This window comes from Pectinophora gossypiella, chromosome Z (genome assembly GCF_024362695.1).
Source record: "Pectinophora gossypiella chromosome Z, ilPecGoss1.1, whole genome shotgun sequence".
NCBI classification, from domain to species: Eukaryota; Metazoa; Arthropoda; class Insecta; order Lepidoptera; family Gelechiidae; genus Pectinophora; species Pectinophora gossypiella.
The window spans coordinates 15,017,660-15,031,775 of NC_065433.1; the positions used below are offsets into that span (position 1 = coordinate 15,017,660).

At 36.8% G+C, this 14,116-nt stretch overlaps 1 protein-coding gene across 50 annotated transcripts in view; it reads right to left on the reverse strand.

Annotated features, from left to right (window-relative positions):
* Nucleotides 1-11,160, reverse strand: part of LOC126379776 (titin) — a 109,906-nt gene extending 98,746 nt beyond the window's left edge. For 48 of the 50 annotated variants that reach the window (XM_050028605.1, XM_050028606.1, XM_050028607.1 and 45 more), the window contains exon 1: nt 10,755-11,159. In XM_050028605.1, coding sequence (XP_049884562.1) covers nt 10,755-10,941 — 187 coding nt within the window. In that variant the 5' untranslated portion in view covers nt 10,942-11,159. Of the gene's footprint in view, nt 1-10,754 lie in introns of all 50 variants that reach the window. The other 2 variants (XM_050028639.1, XM_050028627.1) reach the window with 1 other exon arrangement.
* Between the last annotated feature and the right edge of the window lie 2,956 nt (nt 11,161-14,116).

Consider the following 14,116-nt stretch of genomic DNA (forward strand, 5'->3'; position numbering starts at 1 on the left):
GGGTCATGGTCTCGGCTCCGTATACGAATACTGGCAGAACACATTGCTCAAAACACACAACCACAATATTATGTTTTTTTTATTTGCCAGCTTATATTATGCCTCCTTACACAGAAACGACTAAATTATGTTTAATAATATTGAAAGCTTCTATTATATTGTGAAATTCTATTACACCTAAATTCTACTAAATATAAACATATAAAATACACTTTTTGTTTTAAATAAAAACGGATCTTTTTGCACCCTGATAGCCAGTGCCATGCTTTTTTGGCGTGGATTGTTGTACCGTTTGCTGTTTGTTCAAAGGAGTACACCATTAATCGTATATGCAATAGCGTGCGTGCTAGGAGTCAGGTCGGATGCGGTGGCAGCGCAGAGCTGGAACATTCTCCAGTAGTGCGGTGACTCACGCGCAAGCCCCGCCGCCGGCTCGCCGCCCGCCGTCATGCCGCCGACGGAGCTCTTTTCGCGCGGCTATTTTCGTTCGCTCCACTCGGATCTTATTACTATCGCCATTTACGTGTACTTTCGTTCTAATGCATTTTACGTTGGTGCAGTATTTATTCCTCACTCGCTTTTTATGGTCCCAGAAAATGTTTAATACGTCACTGTAAGCCAAACAAATTCTGTGGAATTAACCCCACCGATACTGCTACAATTTTACATTTAATGTTGTGTAAATAATTAATATTTTATTTAAATAGCTATATAATCAGTCAGCCAATGGTTAGGAATGTATTAAGCTTCGGACTGACAATTGTTTACTAAACTCCCTCTGTCAAGGTTTCATTTTTGGGTCAAGGTCACGAAACACAAAATTGGTAAAACTCTTCAATGTCGGTGTCACAGTAACATTTTGCTATACATAAAAAGGATATTTATGATTCTGTCTGTGAAGGTAATTAAGAATTACGAAATATGGTACATCATGTATAAGTAGGTAATTGTCTGTCCTTAAACACCAGTATTTATAACACGTAAAGTTTATCATATTTGAATTGCTGAAATGTTTGCATCTACGTGTGTGCATTGCGCTTTAGCAGTAAACAAAAAAATATAATTATGAGCTTTTGAATTGAGTGATTTCGGTAAATACGGACTGAATGTAGGTTTGAAGTTTGAAGGAATGAACGTAACACCGGCTTGACTTGGCTACGAACCAAAATCGCGCGAGCAGCAGACCGACCGACCGACCATTATTTAAAAATTATGAAATACTTCACATTCCATGTGGAGATTCAATTCATACATCAATTAAGAAATCAGGTCAATACATATAAGCCATGTCTAAATCATTAAATATAGGTTATACAATAGGTTGATAGAAAGAGACTCAGGAATCATTCATCGAAAACAATAAAACTTATTACATTGTGCTAAAATTACGCAAGGAAGTAATAGGTAACGTCAAATAGAGACCAATGCACTGAGTCTTCAAATAATTTGTGAAGAATAAAATTAATTGAAGATAATCTTCTTCTACTTATTGTGTAGGTTATAAGGTGGACGACCAACCTCAGCAACCCTGGTGTCAGGGTTATTATTGAGCCGCTAAAGGCCTCTGACGTGGCTCATGTAATGACTACATATTTACATGAGTAGGTAAGTAGTAACTGAGACCACCGGCTTAACTTTCACCTTCCGAAACCTTCCGAAGCACGGTGGTGAAGATAATAAGTAACAATGAATTGAAACGGTGTCATTATAAAACACGCTACCGAAACATTTTAACGATACATTAGTAGCTATGCGGGTGAGGTGTTAACCACAGGTCGTATCGCCGACCACACCTAATAATTAGTACATAAAAGATGCAATATTACTATATTAAAATAACGTTATTACTTATAGATATGTCGAAATAATTTTAATAAATACGTTTTCCGACTCATTCATAATAAAACTCTATCTAACTTCTACATAAAACGTACTTAACAATTCAGTTTTAATAGACTGAAATCGAACTAAGAATGTCTTGTTTCGAAACTAGTCATTAATTAGTACATTCCAAGTTAGTGCATGCATTTGCTGCTAATTTTTCAATTAAATAATTTTTCACGTATTGACGAACTGATTGGATACATTTTCCAGATACTTGCATGAATTGGCGGCATTGCTCACAACGAGATCAAGATTAACTGGGATGAAGGAAATCTATTAGACAACCAAACTTGTGTTATTATGATTTACAGAATTATAGAAAGTGTAATTGACTGATATGACGCCTACGTCAAAGTACCTATACTTTGACGGCATACGCTACTTACTAAGCCTTGCAGGTAGAATGACGATAAAGCAGTATTTCGTCGATTTAATGGATTTGTGCGTGAACTTTGCAACATTTTTTTGCTTATTAGCGGAAGTTATTTTAGCAAGGCAAAAATAAAACGAACAAGAAATATTAAATAGCGGCGTAAAATGTATAATGTAGCGGGGAAAGAAGCACGCTTCGCTGCGTTATCTGCGGCGGCGCGCGGGCAAGCTTGACCCAGTCGCGCCATATGGTCACTGGCCCTCACTGTGAATCAAGCGCTTTTAAACCGTAATTAACGCTAACTTTCACGTTTTTTATAGCAAGTACCTACACATTTTATATTAAAACTACCAATAATACCTATACGTAAAGAAGAAAAGCTTCAAGATCCAATAACAATAACTGCACGTGTAACACAAAAACGAAAATTCAAGTCTCTCGTTACCTACAGAACAACTATAAAAATAATTTCCTTATCATGACTCTTTGAATTTTATGATGAAATTTAAAATCTACATGAGTCTCGATTCTCATTATAATTCTCTTGGATGTGAGTAGACACAGTACTACTCGTACTTAGACGAGCAGCGCTTTCTTGCAAATATAATCTATAGAGAAAACTACAAATATACTTAGAAAAGTAAAACTAGCAAATGGCATCAGCGTAATAAAGTCACTACCTCACTAGTCTTGCTTCTTTTTCTGCAAACTAGAGTGTTGTAATTATTAACTTTTTTGAATGTTGTGCTAAAATTTCATGTCGTTATCTCAAGTAGCGATCGAAGTTAATATCGACTGTAATTGCTGCCGTAAGTAATTACTCGCAAGAAGAAATGGCAGACCGTTTTGCGAAAGCAATTAATTTAGTTATTTTTGTTTAACCTGCTTGTCTACTGTTGCCATCGTTCGTTTGAACGCGCACCGCTATAACGATCGTATCAGCATTAACATTTTCCATGTAACTTTTTTGTTTACTGATCAACTCGATAACTTTTTTGCCTGATTAATAACAGCAGATACTTTCTTGTTTGGACGTTTACTTAGACGCTTCTTTGAATAACTAAGTTTAACGTTACAATATTCCCTGTTGGTATTTCTTATCCTCATTCATTGTCTAATCCACATGGGGTCTTAATTATACAAGCTTCCAAGGATCCTGCTTTTGGGAAACAGATGTGCTGTCAACATAATAAAAATACTTCTTTGTTAGAGCCACTAGTAATAAAATACAAAATAAACCGAGCAACATATGTATAAAATCGCGTTTCGTGGTTATAATGGACATGTGTTGGGTCACTGAATAGTGCATGCCAGTACCAGATTGTGGTGTTTAGCCATTGATGGTAAGACGTGACGTGAAAAAGCGGCGCCGGCGCAACAATAGTGGTTGTGCCCTGAGCAGACTAAACCTCAGGCCCGTATTTAGGGGTCCAGGTAATAAAATCTCAAACTATACGGGCAATGAAATAAGTAATCGCCTATCACCGTACGGTTCGTAATGTCCAGTCATGACATGACCAATATAATGTACCCACTTTAGGACTCTGTCGCACTAACATATTTGACATTTAGTGAGACTTACTGTTCAATTTGCCAAAAAAGTTAAAGTGACATGGTACCAAAGTGTATACATATTAAAGCTCGTAACCGTCCGTGTTAGGACTTTCAAGAGTACTTGTGGCACGGCACTGCCCACTCCATTAGGGATTAATGCTGTGAGTTTATGTAAAGTAACGCATGTAATACAAAATTTAAAATAAACACATGTGTATTTGAACCCTCACTATGGCACTGTCTGAATCCGTGGCTGGGCGATGGGGACCTGCGACCTCTGTCCCCACGCCGCCGCCGCTATTGCACTGTACCACTATATGTACATATTAGCGCATAGCCACCTCTATGGTTGTACGACCTCAGCTTCGCCGTCCGGAGTAATAAAATTTATACACATACTCTCCCGGTTCTTGTATAAGTATGCGGCAAGAATTTCCACAATAAAGCTAAACATAGGATTTGAACCACACTGTGTGATTTTGTGACATAGATGGTATTCCTTGTACAATTCGATGTGGCTGTGTTAGATTTAAGGATTGGTGTCTTTTTGTCATGGAATTTAATTAGGTATACTGCAGCAAACGGGTTTAGAACAATAAAAGCGCACTTTGCAAGTATTTAGATCTATAAATATATCTAGCAACACTTTGTAGCAGTTTTGTTGTAATTTTCGTAACTGGGCCTAACAAAATAACGTTTTTATGGATATTGTAGTAATATAAATACTAAAGTAACGCAATAGCAAACAGTAAGTACTTATTAGTATCAAGAGAGTGTTCTGGTTGAAGTGGCCGGTATAAAGAACTAATAATGACTTCAGAATAAAATGAAAAAACCATTGGTGTCAGCTAGCAAGCACGACGCCGTGAAGTGGCGAGATGATGACGCTAACGGTGAGAGAAAGCCGAGGACACTAAGGTGCACCGCTGGACGGTATGTCGATTAACTGTCCATTACTCGCTCGCCTTTACTGCTCCCCATTTGACCAGCCAAGTACTAAACGGCGTACGTGGATATACTACCACAGAATGAATATTGTATACGTATTGTACTACGCTATAAGTCGTGTCGTATTACACCTAACCATGTGATTCTAATGGGTACATGGTGTAATAGATTGTTTTTAGAGGTCTTATGATTTTGTATTCAGTTTCGTTAAAATCTTACATACCTGTACAGTACAGCTTACTCAATATCAAGCGAATAATAATAAATTAAAATAATAATAACCTACCTAATGCCAAAACAAAAACAAAAGACATGCGAATTATGGTTCAAGATAACACGAGATGAATTGCATTTTTGTATTTAAAAAATAAAATTAAGAAGTAATAACCTTATAACACCTACTGTAAAAGTACATTTTGTTTTTTGTCCCTAATACTTACTAAATAATATATTCCCTGATAATCCATCGAAACATAAACTTGCGAGGTGTAAGGTATCCATGTTTTTGATGAGAAGTTTTAATGTATGTAGGTATTTTAGTAGGTTTATAAGTCGTCAAGTTTACCTGTGTTTCATCGCAAAAAGTACTGTATTTCCTCGTAAGTATAGGTGCCTGTCAACATGCACGGCCTACACCAGCAGCTCCTAAGACGATTCCTAATCCGATGTAGTAATGACACAGTTACTATACACCTAGTCGTGAGTGGAATTAAGATACCTAATATCATATTTTGCTTGTAATTTGCCGGTTATAGCAAATAGAAATAACATTGGAACCACTAAAGACGTCCAACATTGGCGAAAGAAAATCCACGTTAGAACATCGAAATATTCGTATTACCCCCATCAAGAAAGTATAATGTAATCGTTAAAAGTCTGGTGTGTAAATATAGGTCGCTAAGGGGGCCCCCACCAGCGCACGCGACTGCTTGACAAGCCGTGGCCACGTGCTGAGCCAAGTACGGTGTACGTACAACAAGCAGTTATGGGAATCGGCGAAAGTGTCCGACAATCGTGCATTTTTAACTGCTCACGATTTTACATTTGGAGATAAGGCCGGTAAAAGTGAGCGCGCAGCGTTCTGTTTACGAACAACCTGGCATCAACACACTTACGCTCTTTTTTGCGAAATTGTCTTTCAGAACTTTTCAAAACGTGTATTTTATTTACTCTTTATAATTATAACGATGTAAATATTCATATTGTAATACTTATTTGTGGATCAATTGAGTTTACCGTACTCCCTTACTGGAAAATTAGGCATTTAAAGATGCAACTAATTGTATTTTCATCGAATCTAATTATTTCGTCTCGTGAACCCTGTTCATTTACTGTTCTGAATGTCTCGACAATCTTACGAATTTCTTAGTAATATTTAATAATCGCTTATTAATAATATTTTTACAATTAATGTACGCACACGAATCAAGTCATAAGATTAGGTTGATATATTTCGCTTAGTTAGAGTTAAGCCGGCGCGGACGCAGACACCGCGACGTGCTACAGTTAGCGCAGTGCGTTATAATGACCGAGATTGCTCTAGCTGCCCGTGAGCCTGTCACATGAAACTGCGTTGCTGGACCACCGGCGACCACAGGCCACCACACGACCCTAGCCGCCCACACCCAGCTCAATCTAAACTAAATCAAACCTAACGAACAAAATATTATTAAGTAAGTAGTCATTAATGATGGAAAGAAAGAAAGAAGAACACTTCTCTTAAATAAAAAAACAAAATCAAATATGAGTATTAGATTTAGTAAATAAATGTAATTTTACCGTAGGTGTAATAAGGTTTTGTTAATTTCTAAATTGAAAATTCAATTAATCTCGGAGGGGGCTGTATCAGGGACATAATAGAGTCAATGAAGGGAGTTTAACTTCTAATTTGCCAGGGACAGGTCCGATTTTGATGATTTTTGTAGGGGTAGTTTTTTAATATCATCTTGAGTGGGACAAATAAATATTATTTTTTTATTCCAGCGAAAAATTAATTTAAATTACTTTTCAGGTTCTGTACAGAGACCGCTTCCGATAATTGTCCCTAAACCGTTTTTGCGTCTCTCTGTCAGAGAGTCGTAAAGTTCAACCTTTAAAAGACTATCTTTTGAAGCATATTTTATACCTAGTTGAAATTTGCACAGAATATAGCGGATCAAGTAATAAAAAATCAGAGGACGAAAAAATTATGGGGGCTCCATACATGTAAGGTTTTTTTTTCAACGTCTTTTTCGACAACACATGCGATAATAGTTATTTGAAACAAAAATGGAGTTTAGTCAAACTAGAAATATAAATAATAAAAATCTCGAAGAGTTTATAATTTAGGGGAGGTAATATGAAACACATGAAATTATTGACTTTTTTTCTTATTTTGTAGAAATAAGATAATACCAATTAGCGTCAAACTTAGTGTCAAAGTAGTGAATATTCTGAAGTATAAAAAGAACAAAACTATATAAAATTGAGAGAGGTGTGTGTAAACCCAAAAAATACTAACAGCGTCAAATTTGGTGTACCCTCCTAAATTTTAAAGAGAATTTTATTTATTATATTATCTGTCTAGTTTACAATAAACACTATTTTTGTTTCAAGTAATGTATTATCGTACCTATGTGTTGTATTTCTTTTTACAGAGCGAGGCCAAAAAGACGTTGAAAATACCTTACATGTATGGGGCCCCTTATTTTTCACTTTCTGTTTTTTATTACTTGATGTAATATCCGCTATAATAATACATATTCTGTGCGAATTTCAAGTAGGTATCAAATACGGTTCAAAAGATACCCCTTTGAAAGATTGAACTTTGAGATACTCTGACAGACAAACGGACAGACCAAACAACGGTTTAAGGGTACTAATTGGAAGCCGTTTCTGTACAGATCCAGAAGAAAACTTTAAATCCATTTTTCGTTGAAATAAAAAATCTAACATTTTTTTTATATGGTCGAAATATTTATTTGCCCAACTCAAGATGTTTCAGATTTTAAATGCTATAAAAGAACTACCCCTACAAAGGAAAAAAATCATCGAAATCGGACCTGTCCCTGGTAAATTACAAGTTAGTTAGGAAGCTCCGGCTTTATTGACTCCACTAACGGGGACCAAAACTGTTTGTTGTCGCGGGTCGCTAGTTTTTATTATAAGTAGAACATGGTAATATAACAAGGTAAGAAGAAAATTCGCAAAGCATAATTAATGATAAAGGCTTTTTTAAACCTTAATTTAAAAGTTTAACTCCCACAAAGAAAATTTATAAAACGACACATATAATGAATGTCAAACAAACCTATACATACAATACCTGCCTACTAATAAGAAAAATAATAAATAAAGACCTACATTCGCAACTTACCTTCACAAAAAAAGTAACTGTACAAAAGCGTATTATGAGACGGGCTAGTTTTCTTTGCACTGGACGACCAAGGACAAATTATGGAAAAAAAAGTGTAGTTTACGAAGGAGTGCAGCTTTATAACCATCTACCCACTGAGATTAAAAATACTAAAACTCTAAATATCTTTAAAAAGGCATTAAAAGCCCACATTCTTAAACATTATTAATGGTTTTAATCGTAGTGTGAATCTTGTGTTGCTGGTGGATGGAACAATTAAAGTGTCGACGCATATGGAACACAGATACCTACCTACTAATTAGTATAGTAAGTCTCGGAATGTTATTTAAGTACCTACCTACCTTAGTCCAATTCCAATGTTGTTTAAACTACTATATTATGAAATTGATTGTTTCTCAGTAAGCGAATCAAATGTATTCTTTTGAGAAATAAAGTATCTTAAACCTTAACCTTAAAACAAATATCGATACATACTGATGGTATCAAATCGTTACATTACGATTCGATATCATCAGTAAAATAACTGCCGATTTGTTCCATCTAACAAAAAGTGAATGTGGTTACGATGAGGTATTATTCCGTTTCTATTGAGCGCCGATGGCGAAGAAAGAGTGAAAACGGCGCTTGACTGCATATGTCGACGTTTTTCGCCCCGTGGTCTAATGACGCTATTATTGTGAAGTTCTCAGTAGTTCTTAGAAAACCGGTAATTAAACCAGTAAACTACAAAAAACTTTATTGTAAATTGCGTATGCCACGCTCATACCGCATATTAATGTATTACTACATGTAGTAAGCCGTAATTAACCTTCAAAACTTCACAAATTAATCATCTACTTCAGCTAGTGAAGCTAAATTAAGATCTATCGCCTCATTATTTGATTATTTCAGATTAGTTACTTAATATTTATATCGTCTTATCCGCTTGATTTGTTTGTTTGTTGTGGTAAACAAAGATCGCGTTTTAAGAACTCTTTAATTAGGGGTCTCATCACGTTACAGCAGCGAGTAATATTCTTTTCACTAGCAATGTGAAAATGAGTCACGCACCGCTGTCAATTGATATTCGATAGCGTTTGCGTGTGTTTACAATTCCATTTTACATAATAACATGGTGTGTGCTTGAGTTTGAACAACTGCCGATCTTGACTGTGGCTCATTCTGTTCGCTCCGAGAATGTAGCTGTACATCTATAATTAAATCTCATATCTTCACTATCTATGCTGTTTCTTCGCGCTATTATATCGTTTCGTCTTTTTAATCTTTCACGGTACGGCCAATATCCGTTACAAATACGTTAATAATAAAAACAAGACACGAAGCACAGGCAAGTACGTAACTAATCATCAAGTTAAATTATAGTTATGATCTGAACGTAGAGAGAGTCACTCGTAAAACGGTATAGCCATTTGAATAAACTCGAGATAATAAAACATTGTGCATGATTATCATAAAGCTTATTTACAATAAGCCGTCTTGAATGTATAGGAGCGAAGAGATAGTAATTGGATAAAGCCAGCCCGTACCGTTTGTATTGCAAATGCACACTCTTCATGATTCAAAGTTTGACAATGCGTCGCGATTGGCAATTTAGATGAGTATCGCATCTCACGCAGTGAAGCTCAGACATTCCTGTATACTTGTTGCAGACGTTTTCTCTAACAACGTCAAGCCTCTGTTTATGTCGTTTTTTCACCGCGTGTAATCTGCAGTCGCGGCACGACGACGCACGCAACAATGCAAGATACACGGCCGCTCGATTTCATATTTTCATTGATTGCCATAAAAACTTCTTCATATTCATGACGCTCCGTTAATGTGCGTTCTTGGATCATCTGCATAGTTATATTCCATAAATAATTTAGTTTTCTTTTAAAGCGAGGTGTGCGTGTGCTACGTTTTCTTAAAATAATTCGTCCTAGTTTCTCGTTTAGCTTTCGTATAAAAAAGTAATCCTTGAATGGTAGCATATTTGTTCTGTTCCTATATAAGGTAAAGAGTGCGCCTTATAAGTAAACAAGTTCTTAATGCGGGAGTTCGCACTGCAACGTTTAACTGAGTGGCGGGGGAACCCGCGCGACAACAGGCTGTTCGCCTTCTACGATTTAAATATTCCACAAAAAGCAGCGGCTCTGCCTGCAGCGACCTCGACTCGTTCCTGCACGTGAGTTCACCCGCTCTCGGTGTTTATGAACATGCAATTCGCTGCCAAGTAATAACATTTAACATCGAAATTTTATCGATGTCGAGCAGAGACAGTGAGATCATTTCTCAAAATGTAATACGAAAAACAAGTGTGAAAAGTATAAAAGCGGGAGCGCATTCCTGTCCCGGCGGCGCGGGCGCTGCCCGCCCACTCGCGCCCCAGAATAGCCGCACTATCTCGCTCGGAGGAAAAGCGCTATGCACAAATAAAGTTACGCACCAGGAAGAAACCAAAGACACTCGCAGGCGGAGAGCCGCGCGCGCCGCCTCGAAGCGATCCGCGTCAGCCTCCTCTATCATTATGATGATTTTCAGGATGGCGGTGCATATGCCGAATATAAACAAAGTTCGCAGGAGCTATTTGTTAGGTTTGATAATGATTCATGGATAATGTCAATTTGAGCAGTGTGATTGTATAAAAGAGTAGAGACTGACCTCGCTGCTGCATGAGCATCTGGCGCGTGTAGTGGTGCTCGGTGCGCTGCTGCGTCTGCTGCGTCTGCTGCACCTGCTGCACCACCTCCTCGCGCCGCTCCACGCTCTGCTGCTGCGTGCTCTGCTGCGAGCTCTGCTGCATGCTTTGCTGCACGCGCTGCTCCGACCACCTCGACTGCTTCTCCATCACGCCGCCACGCAGCACAACGCACAAAAAAAACTCTCACTCGACGCTACAGGTCCTTATTAAACCGTCGCTTCGGCGTTCGCCCAAAAAGAAATAAATACGCCACTGCGAATAACTGATACTAGTCCACGGGTTCATTTAGCAGAAGTTAAGTCATTTTAACCCAAGTCCAACAACCAAGACGTCGGTCGATTGCGAATAGTTAGCGGATAGTGCGGAGCCGGCGGCTCGCGTGCGCCGGCGCTGGCTGGGCGGCGGCGGGGGGCGCGACCGAAATACGCGGTTATTTCGAGCGCGCACTCCCGCGGCCGTGCCCCCGCTCCCCGCGCTGTCCTCCCGCAGCCATCTGTGCACCCGTACTCTTCGCATAAGAAAATTTCGCATAACTGCACAAGTACCTAAATAATCAGGTCCTTTATGGAATATCTCTATTTATCTGTATCCGTATCATTTATCTGTATAAAAGATGAGAAAGGTATACTTGCTTACAAAGCAAGGTGAAAGAAAATGAAAATATGAATAATTACACCGTTCAACGTTTTCTTAAAACATAATTTAATCACAATAACTACATACTTAGTACAGAAAAAAAGTTTTAAAGAATTTTAATATTATGCAATCAAGATACCTACCTATCTAAAAAAATATCGTGCAGGTAAATTTAAAATGAAACCGCTATTTTAAAAACTATTGTAACGAAACTCATTGAAGCAATTAATTGAATTTTCCGGCTTATTATACGAAATACCTACCTAAAAGAGCAGGCCCAAGTTCACATGAAATCACCAGTCCTAATAATGGTACCCACTTATGAAATTCGCCCATATTCCTATTATGTATTGTATCTATATAATGAATAATAACTGTATAGCTATCCATAATAAGGCCCTACATTACTACTATCCTACATTTATATTATTATGTAATTTTTTTAAATGTCTGGAGCTGGATTGGCTTGAGAATGGATTCCTACGTTTAACACTCTAATTTCATGGATAACAAACATATTCACGTCTAGACCTTATTGTTACAAGGATATTTGTTGTGAAAATTACGAAGGCTACTTTTCAAAGGAACTATGTAACAAAAAGTATGAAAAAAACCAGAATGCTTTGCAGTGCCTATATCTGCAAACTCTGCTAATGCCCCGCCGTGGTCATAGGGTGGAACATGCTGTTCGGGCGTCTTTTTACTTGCACAGACTTCAGAATTTAGATTCGAACATTGTGTGTAAGAAGTCTAATTATTTTTATTATACTACTTTGTTATTTTGTACTTTTAATATAAGTAGTTTAAGGTCGAGTAGTTACCTACCACAAAAAATATTATTAGGTCCTGTATCCTTATGTTACGTTACGTTATCAAAACATTCGAAGTACTTATAACAATCTTAGGGGGCTAAGCATACGAATAAAACTATGCTTACCTACCAGGGAGTGCAACTTTACAATAACCTACCTGCTAATATTAAAAGTATTGAGTCTTTTGGGTCATTTAAGGCGAAATTAGCTAGTTATATTCTGGAAAAGTGAGTTTAATGTGTTTTTGTTTTTATTGATATTTACTGTGGTAACAGATGTTTCTAAAAATTGTACTTACCTATCAAACGCAAATGCATACCTACATACTCATAGTGTAAGCGAACTAAAAAATCTAATTTACCTACCGCTTGTTTCTTAAGTAAAAGACATTGTAACTGTCGTTATTAAGAAATAAATATCTTTAAACTGAATAGCCCCAAGCCCAGCATCCACCTACCCACAACCCCCAACCAGCGTCAGCACCCGCAACCGCGTTGTTAATAAACGTCCAAAACATTCTTGACAGTTTTTTTTTCTTTGGTACATCAAAGCTCGAATAATTTATAATTAACAGAGTTCATGACACTTATACTATTATGTGACCGACCACTATCTGCTTCAAGTTGCCTACTCGTACTAACACTAATAAGGCTTCCTTCAAACAAAAGACATCAACCAGATTATTGTTCCAAGAGTTGTGTTTCTAAGAGTTGGGTAGACAAACATACACCTGTGAATCTTGGCTCACGTGTTTAGTAGCCCACTTAAGATTAACATTTATACAATACACTCAATTGATAACCACTTTTTGAAGTCGGATCAAAAAATGAGTCAAATCATCGAAAACACACCTACTAAGTAAGTCAGATAAATCAAACCTGAAATTCGATATCAGTTTCTCCTCTTTGCAAATTACATAATGTGCTTCAAAAATGTTAAGAATAACATTTCTTCTAGGCACTGTAGAACATTCGACGTAAGATAACAAACAAGTCAGCAGCGAAATATAAGACTAGCATATGTTACTCGTACATTTTCGCTGAAGGAGGCATCCGGGCTCTATGTTTAGATGAACAAAATGCTTCGAACCACAAACCATAGATGTTTTCTAATTGAAAATATTAATTTTATACTACACCTACTCAAAAAGTGCATTCTTCCTTTTTTGTAAAGGGGGCAAAAAGTACGACCATACTGTCATACAAATTATAAGGGGGAAGAGGGAAAAAAAATGTGAAATATAAATATGACCTTTTTACTTTTAAATTTTGACAACATCGGTAGAAACTTCAAAACATAATTATACTTCACTGTAAAAATTAAGAAAATGCCAACTAGATTTTAAAACCAAGATCGAAATATAATACTGGCCATTTGTAGTTAAATTGAACTCATTCTCTAAGTTGATTGATACTTAATCCAATAAAAAAGGAATGATATACTTACTATTAAATGACCTCTATAGGCTTCACTTTACCTTGTAACACTGAGAAGGGCTTCTATTATACAGAAGACATCAACGACTTCATTGTTGTTGTTTCATAATATTTTTTTAACCATCCGGATTCCGAAGAAACTTACACTATTCTTAAGTTGAACGATACCTACTTAATGAAATAAAAAATATTTTTTGAAATACGATTTGTAATTTCTGACAAATGCGTGGACAAACGTAATTTCTGACAAAATACACACGTACAAATAAATATACATACACCTGTGAAATTCGAAACACTTGTTTATTTAAACTAATGTTATACTTAAGGCTTAATAATAATAAATAAATAGATAAATAATAAATAATAGAAGGCCCATATAGATTTACATATATACGAATAGTGTGCAATTTCTGTTGGAATTCCAGGGTGCAATTC